Below are 16,970 nucleotides of genomic sequence, written 5' to 3' on the forward strand. Positions count from 1 at the left end.
CTAGCTTATCTCTCCACGCTTCAGGCTCACTGCCTTTATTCCTGATGAAAGGCTTTTGCCCGAAACGTCGATTTCGAAGCTCCTCGGATGCTGCCTGAACTGCTGTGCTCTTCCAGCACCATTGATCCAGAATCTGGTTTCCAGCATCTGCAGTCATTGTTTTTACCTGTAAAGGAAAGTTACCTAGTCATTGAGAAAAGGGGCTGTTTTGCAAAATATAAGTGAGTTGTCCTCTGCCTCTTGCTTGTGGCAGAGGATGATTATTATTGGAGAGATTCCCCCAGTTGTCATAGGGGTCCTGAGGGTAATTTCCATAAGTGCTTCCTTGGTCCCTCCCCGTTGCTCCTTAGGGCAATTCGAGGCCCAATGAAGAGGGTGGCCACGAATAAAGCAGCCTTGGGTTGGGCAGTCACAAGCCCAGTGATATGGGCTGCCACAATTAAAACACCTCTGAGGGGCTGCCTGAGAGGGACACCTCTGCCATGCCCATGACTGTGGCCTTCAAAGGGTGCGGGCCGCTACTCTTAACATACAGGTCTCTTCCTGGACAACAAATTCTGATTTTATGCGGTTTAGAGCTTTGTCTTCGCTCTGATTTTCCACAAAGCCTTAACAGGACGCTGGAGTTGATTCAGATTAGTGTCGACCCAGTCCAGGGTGTTTGTCTTGACCACTGTGGCGACAGAGGGTGGCAGACAGTTTAATAACATGGAGTTATATTGAGCATTGACAGCATGGAAATTCAAAGCTCAATCTCCAGAGGAAGACTCCTAGCACTCTCAGAAGCGTTCAAGGAAATCTTTAACAGACTCCTTACTTTTAGAGCGAAGTTCAAGAATACGAGTAAGATCAATAGGTTTTACCAGTATGGATGAGGATTTGTAAGGGTAAGGATTTGTTGAATAAAGGCCCAAAGGTTCCTGGGCAATGCCGTCATAAACTTTAATTGTGATGTTTAGGAAATCAATGAACTGTTGAGGAGTTTGGTGGCAGTCTGGCGCATTACTGAGAATAGACAGAATTTCATGGGGCTTCTAGGGACAGTAGACACTGATAGTGGCATTTTGACCTGGAGCACCAGCCCATGGGTTTGACAGTTCTGACATAGGGAACTTGCCAGATGCAGGTATTTTGTCTCCCGAGTCCTCGGAAGAGGAACTCAGTGGTATTTCTGATCATTGAACAAGTTTTTTTCAGTAGATTGGCAAGATTTTGATTTCTGTCAACTGCGAGTGTTCCAAGCAATAGGGTTAGTAAACTGAGGAGGGGGTGGGGGAGCAGGCGTGGCTACAGCAGCAGCATATGTCTGAGGGTGAGCTGCAGTTGCCAACCTAACAGGAACCTGAGGAATGGGGGCAAGAGTGGCATTTTTCCAGATGGGAAAAATATAAGGGTCAGCGGCAGGGAAACAAGGGGGATTTGAGGATTAGGTGGAACAACAGTTTGTTAAGGAGGAGATGGACAGTCCATGGGGAAAGGGTTAGGGCAGGGGCTCTAGACTTGCCGATCCGGCAGGGGCTGGAATAATGGCACATTAAGATTCACTTGTGGAATGGGGTGGGGGAGGTGGTGACGATGCAAGTTGCAGGTAGGAACACCAATCATCTAAGTCTGAATTTTTGCTGTCTCCTGCGCCCAAACCAAAGCCAACCATTGAATTGCACAGTTTGGTTTGTTTACCAGTCACCGTTGATTTTTCCTTTTGTTTCTGTTGATGTTTGACTCAAGCACATTCATTTTTGAGGACCTCAATAGAGTTCATGGTACCATCAATAGTTAATGCAGTTCGCAATTTGGTGGCACTATCCTGCTCTGACAGCAAAACTGATTCTTTGTGGCTTTAATCACAGAATTGCCGCCACAGTCCAATCAATTCTTTTGTTTTAGAGGCCAAGTTTTGTTGCCAAATCAATTGCTGGGCTAATGTAACCCATTGAATACTTTTAGGGCCACCTAGTGGCCCCTGCTCATCACCCAATGTCTTATTTAAGGCGCCAGAAAGTTTCCGCAGGCTTTCCGACTTCACCGGATACTTCTCACATCATTTCACCAATAATGAAGACAGATCTTCCGTCTTGTCTATATTACTGTCCATCTTAAACAACTTTTCTTTTATGATCCTGACTCAAAACCTTCACTGTCTAATAGCCCGTCAACACACAACAATCTACTGAATTCCGCAAACCCTTCTCAACTTTCCAAAACCCTTGATAGTCTCGTTATAATGTATCGCGATACTTCCTTATTTCATCTTTCACAGAACAATTTAGGAATCAGTTTAGACAGTGCCAATCTGACTGAGTCAGAGTCCCTGACTCTAATTACAGGTTCCTGACCTGTTAATGGGATACTCTGGCTCCCAGGAATCCCCAACTCCTTGGGGTCCCCAACCCCTTTCTTTTGTGAATTCTTACCAGGACCGATCCTTGTCGGGCTGGTCTTAGATGATAGACACCATGGGGCTGAGTCAACCACTACTTGAATGAGAGAAAACCAAACTGTTCTAAAATACTCACGTCTGTCTGGCCAATTCCTCAACACTCAATAGTGGAGGACTCCAAGCTCTTATACCCCTGTCCACAATCTCTCCGTACCGAATCCAAGCCACGGCACCAGATGAAGATCTCGACCCACAGGAAGGGTCTCTTGGTTCCGCGATTGGTCAATAAACACTAGCAATTTGGTCTGGTTCTGTAAGATTTCACACTTCATTCCATCTTGGCTAGGCACAGATTGTCCAGTAACACAGAGGTTAAACATTTCTATGTTCCTTGGAGAAACTGCACACGTGGCTTAAAACAAAGACATTTTTATACTTTTCTCAGAGAGGTACAGGGTTGAAACTTTATTGCTGGAACAGCACAGCAGGTCAGGCAGGTGAGTCATTCCTGAAGAAGGGCCTGTGCCCGAAACGTCGAATCTCCTGTTCCCTGGATGCTGCCTGACCTGCTGTGCTGTTCCAGCAATAAAGTTTCAACTTTGATCTCCAGCATCTGCAGACCTCACTTTCTCCTCAGAGAGGTACAGGCCATAATCATATAGCACATTCAAACAATTACTAATCAATTTTAATGAAATGGTTTTACTGAAAGCAACTTAGCCCAGTGATATTTCCTGGGAAACAAATTTGTTTTCCAACATCCAAGTACTCCTATTACGTGAACCTAATCTCTGCACCTGCACTTGAAGGTCAGTTAGGATGGCCAGTAATATCTTGCCTAGTTATTTCTACGTTGTAAAGGATGTATTGTCTGCTAATCTCTGAGACTGTCTGTGGTTAGTTCAGCTTTAACAGGGTTGTTAATTTGTAGCCTCGAAGCTATTTTGTTACGATGTTTGCATTAAGAAGCCATTTTATTGCTATGTTAGTAAAAGCATATATTAAATGGCTGTTTCTGACAACAATTAGTTATTTCAGCCTATATTCAGATTTCAGATCCTCACATATACACAAAAAGGCTGTATCGTATGGGTAATGTCTCATGTAAGTCTGGGAGTTAAACCTCAGTGGATATATCTCCAGAATATTTAGGATGGGGCTATATAGTGCACATACTGTATCTTGATGAATATATAGGAATTGTCCATAGAGCACAAGTGATACGTTCCTATAGGATGTATAGGACTGGGTCTTAAACTATGTATCTAAAGGAGATGTAGGACTGGTGAAAAGATCACATGCTGTGTGATCTGTAGTGATCATTAACATAGGGCTGAGCTGTAGACCGTGTGATGTGTCTATTGGATATATAGACTTGTGATGTATTATGAATTTACAGGATATATGTACATAGGGCACATGTGTTTTTATAGGATATATGGACTGGGCCACAAAGCAAAGGTGGTCTGGTTAAATATATAAAACTTTAGACTGAAAGCATCAGCAATATATTTCTACGGGTTATGTATGACTTTGGAGATATTGAACTGGTAATATATATGCTGCATGGGATGAAGTAGTGGTAATGCACTTAATGTATAGTTTATATTTAACCTGTAGAGGGCACACCTTTTCTGGATGGCGTTTGGCATGTGTAGTATATTTCATATTTTGGATTTGCTGTCATTTCTAAGGATTATGCCTAATTCTGAAGCTACTAATTCAAACACATCTGGATGCAGAATTCATTCATGAGAATGGTTCCAAATGTGAGGATCTTGGACGTAGATTGCTGAAATTGGGACGCGTTTCTGAGCAGGAGGTTGCGAAATGATTATAAAAGGACCTTCACATCTTATAAACCACCCAGGTTGATAGAGCTGTTAAGAAGGCATACAGTGTGTTAGGTTTCATTGGTAGAGTCATAGAGATGTACAGCATGGAAACAGACCCTTTGGTCCAACCTGTCCATGCCGACCAGATATCCCAACCCAATCTAGTCCTACCTGCCAGCAACTGGCCCATATCCTTCCAAACCCTTCCTATTTATATACTCATCCGAATGCCTTTTAAATATTGCAGTTGTACCAGACTCCACCACTGGCAGCTCATTCCATACACGTGCCACCCTCTGTGTGAAAACGTTGCCCCATAGGTGGTTAGCACTGCTGCCTCGCAGCACCAGGGTCCCAGGTTCAATTCCAGCCTCTGGTGACTCTCTGTGTGGAGTTTGCACATTCTCCCCGTGTCTGTGTGGGTTTCCTCCCACAGTCCAAAGATATGCAGGTTAGGTGAATTGGCCATGCTAAATTGCCCATAGTGTTAGGTCAATTAGTCAGAGGGAAATGGGCCTGGGTGGGTTACTCTTCGGAGGGTCGGTGTGGACTGGTTGGGCTGAAGGGCCTGTTTCCACACTGTAGGGAATCCAATCTGTAGGGAATCTAATCTAAATCTTTCCCCCCTCACCCTAAACTTATGCCCTCGAGTTCTGGACACCCCGACCCCAGAGAAAAGACTTTGTCTATTTATCCTATACATGCCTCTCCTGATTTTGTAAACCTCTTTAAGATCACCCCTCAACCTCTGACGCTCCAGGGAAAACAGCCCCAGCCTGTTCAGCCTCTCCCTGTAGTTCAAATCCTCCAACCCTGGCAACATCCTTGTAAATCTTTTCTGAACCTTTTCAAGGAGACCAGAATTGGAGCTGCAATATTATGCTGCAACTATACAAAACGCTAGTGCGGCCACAGTTGGAATATTGTGTACATTCTGGTCGCCATATTTTGGGAAGGATGTGCAGAGGAGATTTACCAGGATGTTGCCTGGTCTGGAGAGAAGGTCTTATGAGGAAAGGCTGAGAGACTTGGGTCTGTTCTCATTGCAAAGAAGAAGGCGAAGAGGGGATTTGATAGAGACATACAAAATGATCAGAGGATTAGATAGGGTCGACAGTGAAAGTCTTTTTCCTAGGATGATGACGTCAGCTTGTACGAGGGGGCATAACTACAAACTGAGGGGTGATAGATTTAAGGCAGATGTCAGAGGCAGGTTCTTCACTGAGTGGTATGGGCATGGAATGCCTTGCCTGCCAATGTAGTTAACTCAGCCACATCAGGGAGATTTAAACAATCCTTGGATAAGCACATGGATGATTTTGGGATAGTGTAGAGAGATGAGCTGAGAATAGTTCACAGGTCGGCGCAACATCAAGGGCCGAAGGGCCTGTTTTGTGCTATATTGTTCTATGTTCTATGACATAGCAAATGAGGACAAACTGCTCCCACTCATAGAAGAATTGAGAACGAGAGGGCACCAATTTAAAGTAATTGGCAATTTAAGCAATGGCGACATGAGAGCAAAGTTTATGTTCAGTGAGTGGTTGGAGGGGGCAGGTCAGGTGGATGGTGGCTCATTTGAACCTTCAAGAGTGAATTTGATTTGTTCCTTTCGAGAGGACAATGTGTAAGGTTACCAAGAGAAGACTGGGGGACTGGCAGGAAATGAGCTGTTAATTTTGAGAGTCAGCCTGCTCCTTGGATGCTGCCTGACCTGCTGTGCTTTTCCAGCACCACTCCAATCTAGACTCTGATCTCCAGTATCTGTAGTCCTCACTTTTACCTTTGTTAATTTTGAGAGCCAGTGCTGAATGGTGTCTTTCTGCCCTGTCAGAGGTCTGGAATAGGACTGAACTGGTATTTGCCGGGCAATAGAAAATTGTAGTCAATGTGATTGAATTGCTTTATAAGGAGTAACCTCTTCTGGTCAGCACAGAGGGTATCACGGCACATGCAGGGCAAGATTATTAGATTCTCTACAGTGTGGAAACAGACCCTTCGGCTCAACAAGTCCACACTGCCCCTCCGAAGAGAAACCCACCCAAACCCATTCCCCTACCCTATGTTTACCCCTGACTAACGCAACTAACACTGGGCAATTTAGCATGGCCAATTCACCAGACCTGCACACCTTTGGATTGTGGGAGGAAACCGGAGCACCCGGAGGAAACCGTCTGAATGTGTATAGACATCCAAAACAATACCCTGGTAACTGATTCCAGATGAGTTGGGTGTCCCTGTTACATGTGCGACAGAATGTTCCCTGACAGTTTGGAAAATTTGAATTTGAAATGTGGCCCCAGCATTTGTAATTGCAAAAACTGAAAGTGTAATATTTAGGGTTGGGAATGGCTTAAAATAGACAGTCAACGATAGATAAGTATTTCAAAGACGCAGCAGTTTAGATTGGATTTAATCATAAACAGACAGGGAAGTATACAGCCAGTGATAGTTGAGGTCTGGTCATGGACGCCAGAAGATGATCAAATCAATGGACAGTTTGTGTCCCTTTTGGAAGCTTGTGAAGGCAGCATCCTACATCCTCCTGGGCCTTCTCTATCTGCTCTGATCTGTCTGCTAATGTGCACTACTTTCTGATATGAGAGCCCTGCTGCTTGATAAGGGCTTGTAAACAGTAAAATTCACAGAGTTGGTACTTTTATATTGTCAGTCATCTGTTTGAGTTCAGATATCCGGTTGGTCAGCCCTGCAGTTGAAGTCGCATTCCTCACTTGACTCTTTCTAAACCCACCTGAGGAAGCACACACAGGACGTAACCAGACCAACTTTGGGATATCTGAACTGAGAGGAGACTGATATTTCCAGGGACAGAAAAAAAGGTTTCTCTGCCAAGGTGGCCTTACGCTTTGCAGATTGATTCTGACTTGTTTTTCATTTTCGTGGAATGTGGTCGGGCTAGTGTTTCTTCCTTTGTCTTTCTGCCAGATCTGCTGAGCTTTTCCGGTGGTTTCTGTTTTGGTTTTTGATTTCCAACATGTGCAGTTTTTTTTTATTTTTTGTTTTTTTCCCAACCCTAATTGCCCTTAAATTGAGCAGCTTGCCAGGATGTTTCAGCGGGTAGTTAAGAGTCAACCAGGCCAGATTGCAGTAGAGCACAATTCAAATTTTGCCATCTGCCACAGTGAGATTCAAACCCATTTCTTCATAGCCTGGGCCTGTGGATTAATGATATTACCATTGTACCAATGCCTTCCCCAGGATGAATATTTGTATAGATTTATATTCCAAAATGTAATGTTTGATGAAGATGCGAATGTTTACTGGGATGTACTTGTGTGTCTGCGACAATGTCAGTCTGCAGGGAATGTGGTCATTATGTTGAAGAGGTGCTGGTCGCTGGGCAAGACATCCCAACACTGTGGGCTCCTGGATTTGCAGCACTTCATAGCAGCTGGTGGAATAACAAGTAAGTTGATGAAAATTTTGGAATTTTTGGTGTTTTTATGAAAACACCTCTGGTTCACTAATGTCTGACAAGGAACAAAATTTGTTGTCCTTACCACAAGTCTGTAATGTCCAGGTAATACAGACCACTGGCAATTCCCATGTCCGCTCTTAGTCACTGTCTGAATTAGCCGAGCAAACGACTCAATTCAATGGCAGAGATATGCAACTAATTCCAGGATTGACAGTATCAATGCAAAAAAAATTGATGAAAGTCCTCAATTTCAGGGAAGCGTCAGATGTGGTGAGAGTGTGGAGGGATGAGGAACAGAGGTGAACATCTGGGAGATCCTCGACTGAAGCACAGAGTTAAACAGGTACATGGAGAGGATAGGGAGACTGACAGCCCGGGAGGAGGAGGAGATTGAGCCTGAGAGGCAACTGGGGTCAAAGGTCAATGACACAGGTTGGGTCAGGGGCGTATGGGGAGGCTGGGCTGAGGGAGCTGCATTGCTGGGGGATGGGGGAAAGCTGGGTCATTGGGGGCGGCTGGCGGAGGGGAAGTCGGGCGGCAGGACCAAGGGAAGGCTGGGAAGATGCTGCGGGCCTGGATTGAGGGTGATGACTATTTTCTGTGTTAGTAATTTAATATTCCCCCATTCTCTCTTCCCCACCCCACTATCCCTCTTTTGGGACTCTCTCTCAGTATCTCCGAAATAGCAGGGATCGGTATGTGGATATTGGAATTCTGGCTGCAGATCTCCAGCGGTTGTATAGGTGAGGCCTGTCCCCATCCGATTCCCCTGAAGTTTACTGGAGGCTATTTTCTCTGTGTGGCTGTGGAGATTCTGAATACGCGAGTCTCTTTCTCTGGGAAGAGGAAACCTGGTCTGGCTGTCAGTGCTAGTTCTTCCCTAGTTCTTCCTGCATCCTGCCTTTCCCAGTGATTCTCAGACATGTTGGTGGGCAAGTGATGAAGATACTCTGCAGTTCTTGGTTGATTTTTGTGTCATTCAGGATCAATCTTCCCCCCATACCTTGGTCCTTTTTATTCTCTCTCTGTGTTACCCTTTTGCCTTTTGGGACTGAGCTGAGGAACTTCACTCGTGGCTCTGAATCTTTTACATTGCCTTTACCAGAGACACTCAATTATTGAGCTTTTCAAAATTAATTCTGTATATCTTATGCAATTAAGTGATCTCTGGATAGTGGAGTAAAGTGAAATGACAGCTGAAGATCAGCCCTGATCATGGTGAATGACAGAATAGGCTGAAGGCACTGAATGTCATTCCTGGATCTTATTCCTTGTGATTTTCCTCCACCAGTAAGATATTAGATTCATACACACAGAGTTGTATAGCACAGAAACAGACTCTTTGGTCCACGCTGACCTGATATCTAGTCCCGTTTGCGAGCAGTTGGCCCATATCCCTTGAAACACTTGCTATTCCAATACCCACCCAGATGCCTTTTAAATGTCGCAACTGTACCAGCCTCCACCACTTCCTCTGGCAACTCGTTCCACACACTCACCACCCTCTGTGTGAAAAAGTTGTTTTTCCCCTCACATTAAACCTATGCCCTCTAGTTCTGGACTCCCCCAGTCCAGGGAAAAGACCTTGTTTATTTACCCTATCAATGCCCATCATGATTTAATAAACCTCTATACGATCACCCCTCAGCCTCTGATGCTCCAGGGAAAATAGCCCCAGTCTATTCAGCCTCCCCCTATAGCTCAAGCCTTCCAACCCTAGCAACACCCTTGTAAATCTTTCCTGAACCCTTCCAAGTTTGACAACATCCTTTGATAGGAGGGAGAGCAGAAATTGAACGCAGTATTCCAAAGTGGTCTAACCAGTACTATGTTGCTGCTGTTCTGAATAGCAGCAACATAACCTCCCAACTTCTATACTCTGTGCTCTGAGCAATAAAGGAAAGCATACCAAACGCCGCCTTCACTATCCTATCTACCTGCGACTCCACTTTCAAGGAGCTATGAACCTGCACTCCAAGGTCCCTTTGTTCAGCAACACTCCCTAGGACCTTACCATTAACTGTAGAAGTCCTGCTAAGGTTTGCTTTCCCAAAATGCAGCACCTCGCATTTCTCTAAATTAAACTCCACTTACCAGTGCTTGGGCTATTGGCCCATCTGATCAAGATCCTGCTGTACTCTGAGGTAATCATCTTTGCTGTCCACTGCGCCTCCCAATTTTGGTGTCATCTGCAAACTTACTAACTATACCTTCTATGTTCACATTCCAAATCACTTAAATAAATGACGAAAAATAGTGAACCCAGCACCAATCCTTGTGGCACATCACTGCTCACAGGGCCCCAGTCTGAAAAACAAACCTTCACCACCACCACCCACTGCCTTCTACCTTTGAGCCAGGTCTGTTTCCAAATGGCTAGTTCTCCCTGATCTAACCTTGCTAACCAGTCTACCTTGAGAAACCCTGTTGAACGCCTTACTGAAGTCTATATAGATCATGTCCACCATTCTGTGCTCAATAATCCTCTTTGTTACTTACAAAAAAAACTCAATTAAGTTAGTGAGACACAGTTTCCCATTCACAAAGCCATGTTGACTATCCCTAATTAGCCTTTCCAAATAAATATAAATTGTGTCCCTTAGGAGTCCCCCCAACAACTCGCCCATCACTGATGTCAGGCTCACTGGCCTGTAGTCTCCTGGCTTTTCTTGACCACCTCCCTTAAATGGCACCATATTAGCCAATCTCCAGTCTTCTGGCACCTCGCCTGTGATCCAAATATCTCCGCAAAGGGCCCAACAATCACTTCCCTAGTTTCCCACAGAGTTCTAAGGTACACCTGATCAGGTCCCGGGGATTTATCCACCTTTACGCATTTTAAGCCATCCAGCATTTATATGAGCATTTCATAAGATATTGCTATAATTTTTCCCCATTTCTATGTCTCCCATATCCTTCTCCACAATAAACACTGATGCAAAATACTCATTTAATATCTCCCCCATTTCATGTGGTTTCACACAGAGGTGGCTGTGCTGATCCTTAAGGGGCCCTATTCTTGCCTTAGTTGCCCTTTTATCCTTAAATATATTTGTAGAATCCCTATGGATTCTCCTTATCCCTTATTAATCAAAGCTATCTCATGTCTCTTTTTGTCCTCCCAATTTCCCTCTTGTATACTCCTACTGCCTTTAAACTCTTCTAGGGATTCACTCTATCTCTGTTGTCTATACCTGACATATGCTTCCTTTTTTTTTGACCAAAATCTCAATTTCCCTAGTCATCCAGCATTCCCTACACCTACCAGTCTTGTCCTTCACCCTAACAAGAACATAGTGTCCCTGGATTCTCGTTATCTTATTTTTGAAGACTTCCTAGTTTCCAGATATCCTTTTACCTGCAAACATCTGCCCCCAGTTAACTTGAAAGTTCTTGCCTAATACCTTCAAAATTGGCCTTCCTCCAATTTAGAAATTTAATTTTTAGATTCAGTCTATTCTTTTCCATCACTACTTTGAAACTAATAGAATTACTGTCAGTGGTCCCAAAATGCTTCCCTACTGACACCTCAGTTGCAGTGTGGAGGAACAGAAGGATCTGGGAGTGCAAGTACATAGATCCCTCAAAGTTGCCACCCAAGTGGATAGGATTGTTAAGAAAGCATATAGTGTTTTGGCTTTCATCAACAGGGGAATAGAGTTTAAGAGCCACGAGGTTTTGCTGCAGCTCGACAAGTCCCTGGTGAGACCACACTTGGAATATTGTGTCCAGTTCTGGTCGCCCTACTATAGGAAAGATACAGAGGCTTTGGAAAGGGTGCAAAGAAGGTTTACCAGGATGCTGCCTGGACTGGAGGGCTTGCCTTATGAAGAAAGGTTGAATAGGCTCGGACTTTTCTCTCTGGAGAGAAGGAGAATGAGAGGAGACCTGATAAAGGTGTACAAAATAATGAGAGGAATAGATAGAGTCAATAGCCAGAGACTTTTCCCCAGGGCAGGATTGACTGGTACGAGAAGTCTTAGTTTGAAAATATTAGGAGGAAGGTACAAAGGAGATGTCAGAGGTAGGTTTTTTTTGCACAGAGAGTTGTGAATGTATGGAATGGGTTGCTAGCGGTGGTGGTGGAAGCAGAGTCATTGGGACATTTAAGCGAATGCTGGCCTTGCACATGGATAGCAGTGAGTTGAGGAATGCATAGGTTGTTACTATATTTTACATTAGGATTAAATCTCGGCACAACATCGTGGGCCAAAGGGTCTGTTCTGTGCTGTACTTTTCTATGTTACCTGCCCTGCTTTATTTCCCAAGAGTAGGTGAAATTTTGCATCAGCTCTAGTAGGTACATCTGCATTCTGAATCAGAAAATTTTCTTGTGCACACTTAACAAATTCCTGTCCATCCAAGCCCTTAATATTATGGCAACTCCCTGGATTCTCGTTATCTTATTTTTGAAGACAATCTATTTTTGGAAAGTTAAAATTCCCTACCATAACCACCCTATTGTTCTTGCAGATAACAGATCTCATTACAAATTTGTTTCTCAATTTCCCTCTGATAATTAGGAGGTCTACAATACAATCCTAATAAAGTGATCATCCCTTTCTTATTTTCAGTTCTACCCAAATCATTTCCCTGGATGTATTCACAGGAATATCCTCCCTAAGTACAGACGTAATGTTATCTCTAATCATAAACACCATTCCCCTACTCTCTTGAATCTCCCTTTCTATCTTTCCTACGGTAACAATATGCTGCCAGTCCTGTCCATCCCTGAACCACGTTTCTGTAAGTGCTATGATATCCCAGTCCCATGTTCCTAACCATGCCCTGAGTTCATCTGCCTTCTCGGTTAGACCTCTTGCTCTGCTTTGAAATAAATGTATTTTAATTCATCAGGTCCTACCTCGTTCTCTGCTTTGTTCCTGTTACTGTTTTATAAGCTGGTGCATTGTTTTGGAACGTTTTGGAAAAAAAGATCAAAACGATGGCACTTTGAAAAGGAGGAAGAGAGACAAAGGTAGTGACCATGTGGCAAGTGAATCAAACTGAGAAATAAACATGCTCTGCTGTCTGACCCAGCTGTGAATCTGCACAGCTGACTGCTTCTGCTGTTTGCTTTCAGATATCTGTATATTGCTGACATACAATGTGCATTGTTATTTGTATATTATTTGACCTTTACTTCTGAAGTGAGAATTTGGACAGTCTAAACACTTGTCTTCACCCCTTTCTCTCTACCCGGCCCCACCCCTCCCCATTTCTTCCTACCCCCCAATAGCTCTGATTATGGCCGCAGGAAGAGGAATGCCTTCAGGATCCAGGTGGATAAAGGTGAGTGAGTTGCCTTGATGAAGGATCAGGAGGGACTTTGCTGTTGGACAGGGCACATTGGAACTTCTTGGTAACAGCGAGATCTTTGGCCGGGGGGGGGGGGAATCCTCCTGATTCCCTCTGGTTCCCTCTGGGTTGATTTGAATTGGCCAGTTCCCCAATGGTGCTGATGCCATCCCTCATGCCCTTCTCCAATAGTGTGTCTGGATGGAGAACACGAACGTGGATCCATGTTGTGAAATTGCTCCGGTGGTTTACTTGAGGAGTGATTGGAGAACGGAGGGGCAATTGGCTCAGTCTGTTAGAAACACAAATATTTATAAAGTATGAGAATTGGAAAATTGTTTGGATATTGCTGGGTTAGAGAGGGACGTATCATGAGATGTTTTTGGAAAATGTCATGTGCAAAGGAGCACTGATTTATTTGTTGTTTTATGAGAAAAGCAAATACGCTTTGGAGAAGAGAATAAAGCAACCTTTTTAAGAGGATAAGATTATTTTAATCACCTTAATGGCTTGACAAACAAATCTGAAGAGATATAAGAACATAATGAAAGGAAAAGGAGTTGAGCCTGCTCTGTCACTAAATACCATCATGGCTGATGTCATCTTGGCCTCCACTCCTCTTGCTCCCCACAACCATTTAACCTGTTACTTACTAAAAACCTGTCTCTATACTGCTCACATTTATTTGGTTAGAAACAACTAAACTGCAGATGCTGGAATCCAAGGTAGACAAGCTGGAAGAACACAGCAAGCCAGCCAGCATCAGGAGGTGGAGAAGTTGACGTTACAGGTGTAACCCTTCTTCAGGACTGGGGGGTGGGTGTAAGGGGAGCTGCAGATAAAGGGGGCGGCGGGGACAGGGTGGTGAGATGAGAATAGATGAAGACGGGTGGAGGGTACAAACTGGTTGGCCAATGGGAAGAATGAATCGGACAGGTGGCTGGGAGGGAGGGAGAAGGACTGGGAAGGGAGTTGGAGAATGTAAAGGGAGATTATTTGAAAGTGGAGAACTCAACTCAATGCTGAGCCTTCTGGGCTGTGGGCTGCCCAGGCGGAAGATGAGGTGTTGTTCCTCCAATTTACGGTTTGATCCTGTGTGGCAATAGAGGAGACCAAGGATGGTCATAGCAGAAAGGGAGTGGGAAGGGAAATTAAAATGGGTTGTGACTGGGAGGTCAGGTCAGCCCCTGTGGACCTGGCTGAGATGTTATGCTGAACTGTTCTTTTAAGTTTACGTTTGGTCTTCCCGATGTAGAGAAGACAACATTGGGAGCACCTGATACAGTAAACTAAGTTGGAGGAGAGGCAGGTAAACCTCTGTCTCACCTGGAAGGATTGTTCAAGGACCCTGGGTGGTGATGAGGTGGGCACCAGGTCGCAGGGACCAACCAGACCTCCCAGTCACTGCCCATTTTAATGAAAGTAAAATGAAAGTATATTGTCATGGATATCCTTGGCTTTAGGATAAAGGTTTGGATTTCCTGTTATAAGAGAATCTCCAAACAAATCTACTGGATTTAGTTCATTTGACGTCATCTATGGCCATGAAACTGGATTAAGGAAATTTTTAAGACAGGAGGACGAAACCTAATTATAGAGTTATGTGTCCATACTTGTCAAGAGACACATGAAGCATTTGAAAACATCCCAGGCAACTATTAAAGCATGGATATACAAATGTGCTGTGTTCCATCAGAAACTGTCTTGTCTGAAATCTATCATTGTCAAATTAACTTTAACTGGTAGTTTGGTGCGTAACCTTGCGATCCCAGCCAACGGCTGTGTGTTTTTCTGACATGTCATCACTTGTTTCTACAGTGTTTCAATCCATCAGAAATGAAATGGCATATTTGGAGGAGGAGCATCTGGTCAAACGGGCTCGACAGAGCCGGACACAGGATGGGTAAGGTATCTGGGAATGTCGAGGTGCTTGTGGATTAATACTGGAAAAGCACAGGTGAGGGACAGGGTAGAGGAGCTTGACTCCATGTCTAACCCTGTGCTGCCCTGACCTGGCAGTGTTTGATAGGGTGAGCATCAAGGAGCTTTAGTTTCAGTTTAATAGAATAAGGGAACTTACCCATGTGCTATACTTGCACACTTATTGCTATTGAATCTATGGCAACTTGTGTTTTGCAGGAGGGGCCTGACCTCTGATTCGTCTGACAGTGAGGATTACCCCGAATACCCGGTAGGTTGGTTTTGTGCAGACTTGTTTGACCCGAGTTCCAGATCAGTGTCTGTCTCGGACTTTGCTCAGTGAGACCTTCCTGTCTGAAGGAGAAGCTATGGTATAGGGTGTTGCAGTAGGCTGAGGCAGTAGGCTGATGCACCAGTGCGGAATGGAGATTGTGAACATCAGTGAGACTCAAAATTGAAGTCTCATCTGTTTGCTCCAGGGCTTGTTGGAGATTTTCTCTCCGTATTCACACAGCAGCAATCAATGTTGTGGGAGCTTGCTATGCACAGCTGACAGCAGTGGCTTGGGGTTTAGGGTGAGGAGGTTGAGGGGATGGCCAATGGGCTGTGTTGGAATCTGAAGCAGGATTCCTGTGATGGCCCCCCACCCCCGGGCTCCCTGTGACCACGTGTTTGTTAGCTCTGAGTGATCATCTTCATTATTTTTATTTCCTGCATAGCTGACCAATCACATGAACACTTCGCTGCTGAGCCTATATCGGAAAACCAACCCGGACCCTCCCGCCACTCCAGCTGCCAAGAAGGTGTCAGAGGATGGCAGCAATCATGGGCATGAAGCTTCTCAAACACTGGGTCAGTCACAAGGATCCCTGCAAGGTACAGAGCTATCTGAGGACAGTTGGTTCATTGACAAGATACCAGGAGCTCCCCGTTCAGAAGCTCATCTGCTTGATGAGAAAGAATCAAAACAAAATCCTGAGGTAACAACCAACACCACACCTTTCCCAACTTCCCAAACCTGTGGCTTCGTTTTTCTTTTTACAAAATGTAACAATCGGGAAATGAAAACACCCCCACCCCAGACATGTCTTTGCCCACAGTCCCTCTTTGTCCTGGGCACCTTTATCCTCCTAGTGCCCCGCCCCTCATGGCACCAGGCCCCAGTCCCCCTTCAACCCTGGAAACCACCCACTAGCCCCCCTCCCCAAAGACATGTCTTTGCCCACAGTCCCTCTTTGTCCTGGGCACCTTATCCTCCTAGTGCCCCGCCCCTCATGGCACCAGGCCCCAGTCCCCCTTCAACCCTGGAAACCACCCACTAGCCCCCCTCCCCAAAGTCCTGGGCCACCCAGGGCTTGTTGATTTGCTCCTAGCTGCATGTTATTGAGGTCTAGTTTCACTCTGTTCCAGAGATTGGAAGCGTTGCCAGTGGATCAAGGCACGAGGAAGCAAAGGAGACTGAGTAAAAGGAAACGGCAAGATAGAGAGGAGTCAAAGGATGTGGATGCTCAGATAGAGTCATCTGTACTGAACAGAAAAGGTATGTTACAGAGGAACTTTAAATCCTTCCTGGGACTGGGTGAAGGGATTCTCTGTCTCTGTCTCTGTCTCTGTCTCTGTCTCTGTCTCTGTCTCTGTCTCTGTCTCTGTCTCTGTCTCTGTCTCTGTCTCTGTCTCTGTCTCTGTCTCTGTCTCTGTCTCTGTCTCTGTCTCTGTCTCTGTCTCTGTCTCTGTCTCTGTCTCTGTCTCTGTCTCTGTCTCTGTCTCTGTCTCTGTCTCTGTCTCTGTCTCTGTCTCTGTCTCTGTCTCTGTCTCTGTCTCTGTCTCTGTCTCTGTCTCTGTCTCTGTCTCTGTCTCTGTCTCTGTCTCTGTCTCTGTCTCTGTCTCTGTCTCTGTCTCTGTCTCTGTCTCTGTCTCTGTCTCTGTCTCTGTCTCTGTCTCTGTCTCTGTCTCTGTCTCTGTCTCTGTCTCTGTCTCTGTCTCTGTCTCTGTCTCTGTCTCTGTCTCTGTCTCTGTCTCTGTCTCTGTCTCTGTCTCTGTCTCTGTCTCTGTCTCTGTCTCTGTCTCTGTCTCTGTCTCTGTCTCTGTCTCTGTCTCT

General features: G+C 45.0%; 1 protein-coding gene across 1 annotated transcript in view; it reads left to right on the forward strand.

The window, feature by feature from the left end:
* The window catches only part of nvl (nuclear VCP like), a 70,139-nt gene that overhangs the window by 9,234 nt on the left and 43,935 nt on the right, over positions 1-16,970 (forward strand). The window contains exons 2-8 of the mRNA XM_043675565.1: positions 7,909-7,997; positions 8,327-8,397; positions 12,894-12,946; positions 14,771-14,855; positions 15,092-15,143; positions 15,592-15,852; positions 16,283-16,412. Of these exons, the coding sequence (XP_043531500.1) occupies positions 7,941-7,997; positions 8,327-8,397; positions 12,894-12,946; positions 14,771-14,855; positions 15,092-15,143; positions 15,592-15,852; positions 16,283-16,412 (709 nt within the window). The 5' untranslated portion in view covers positions 7,909-7,940. The remainder of the gene's footprint in view (positions 1-7,908; positions 7,998-8,326; positions 8,398-12,893; positions 12,947-14,770; positions 14,856-15,091; positions 15,144-15,591; positions 15,853-16,282; positions 16,413-16,970) is intronic.

This window comes from Chiloscyllium plagiosum, chromosome 3 (assembly GCF_004010195.1).
Source record: "Chiloscyllium plagiosum isolate BGI_BamShark_2017 chromosome 3, ASM401019v2, whole genome shotgun sequence".
NCBI lineage: Eukaryota > Metazoa > Chordata > Chondrichthyes > Orectolobiformes > Hemiscylliidae > Chiloscyllium > Chiloscyllium plagiosum.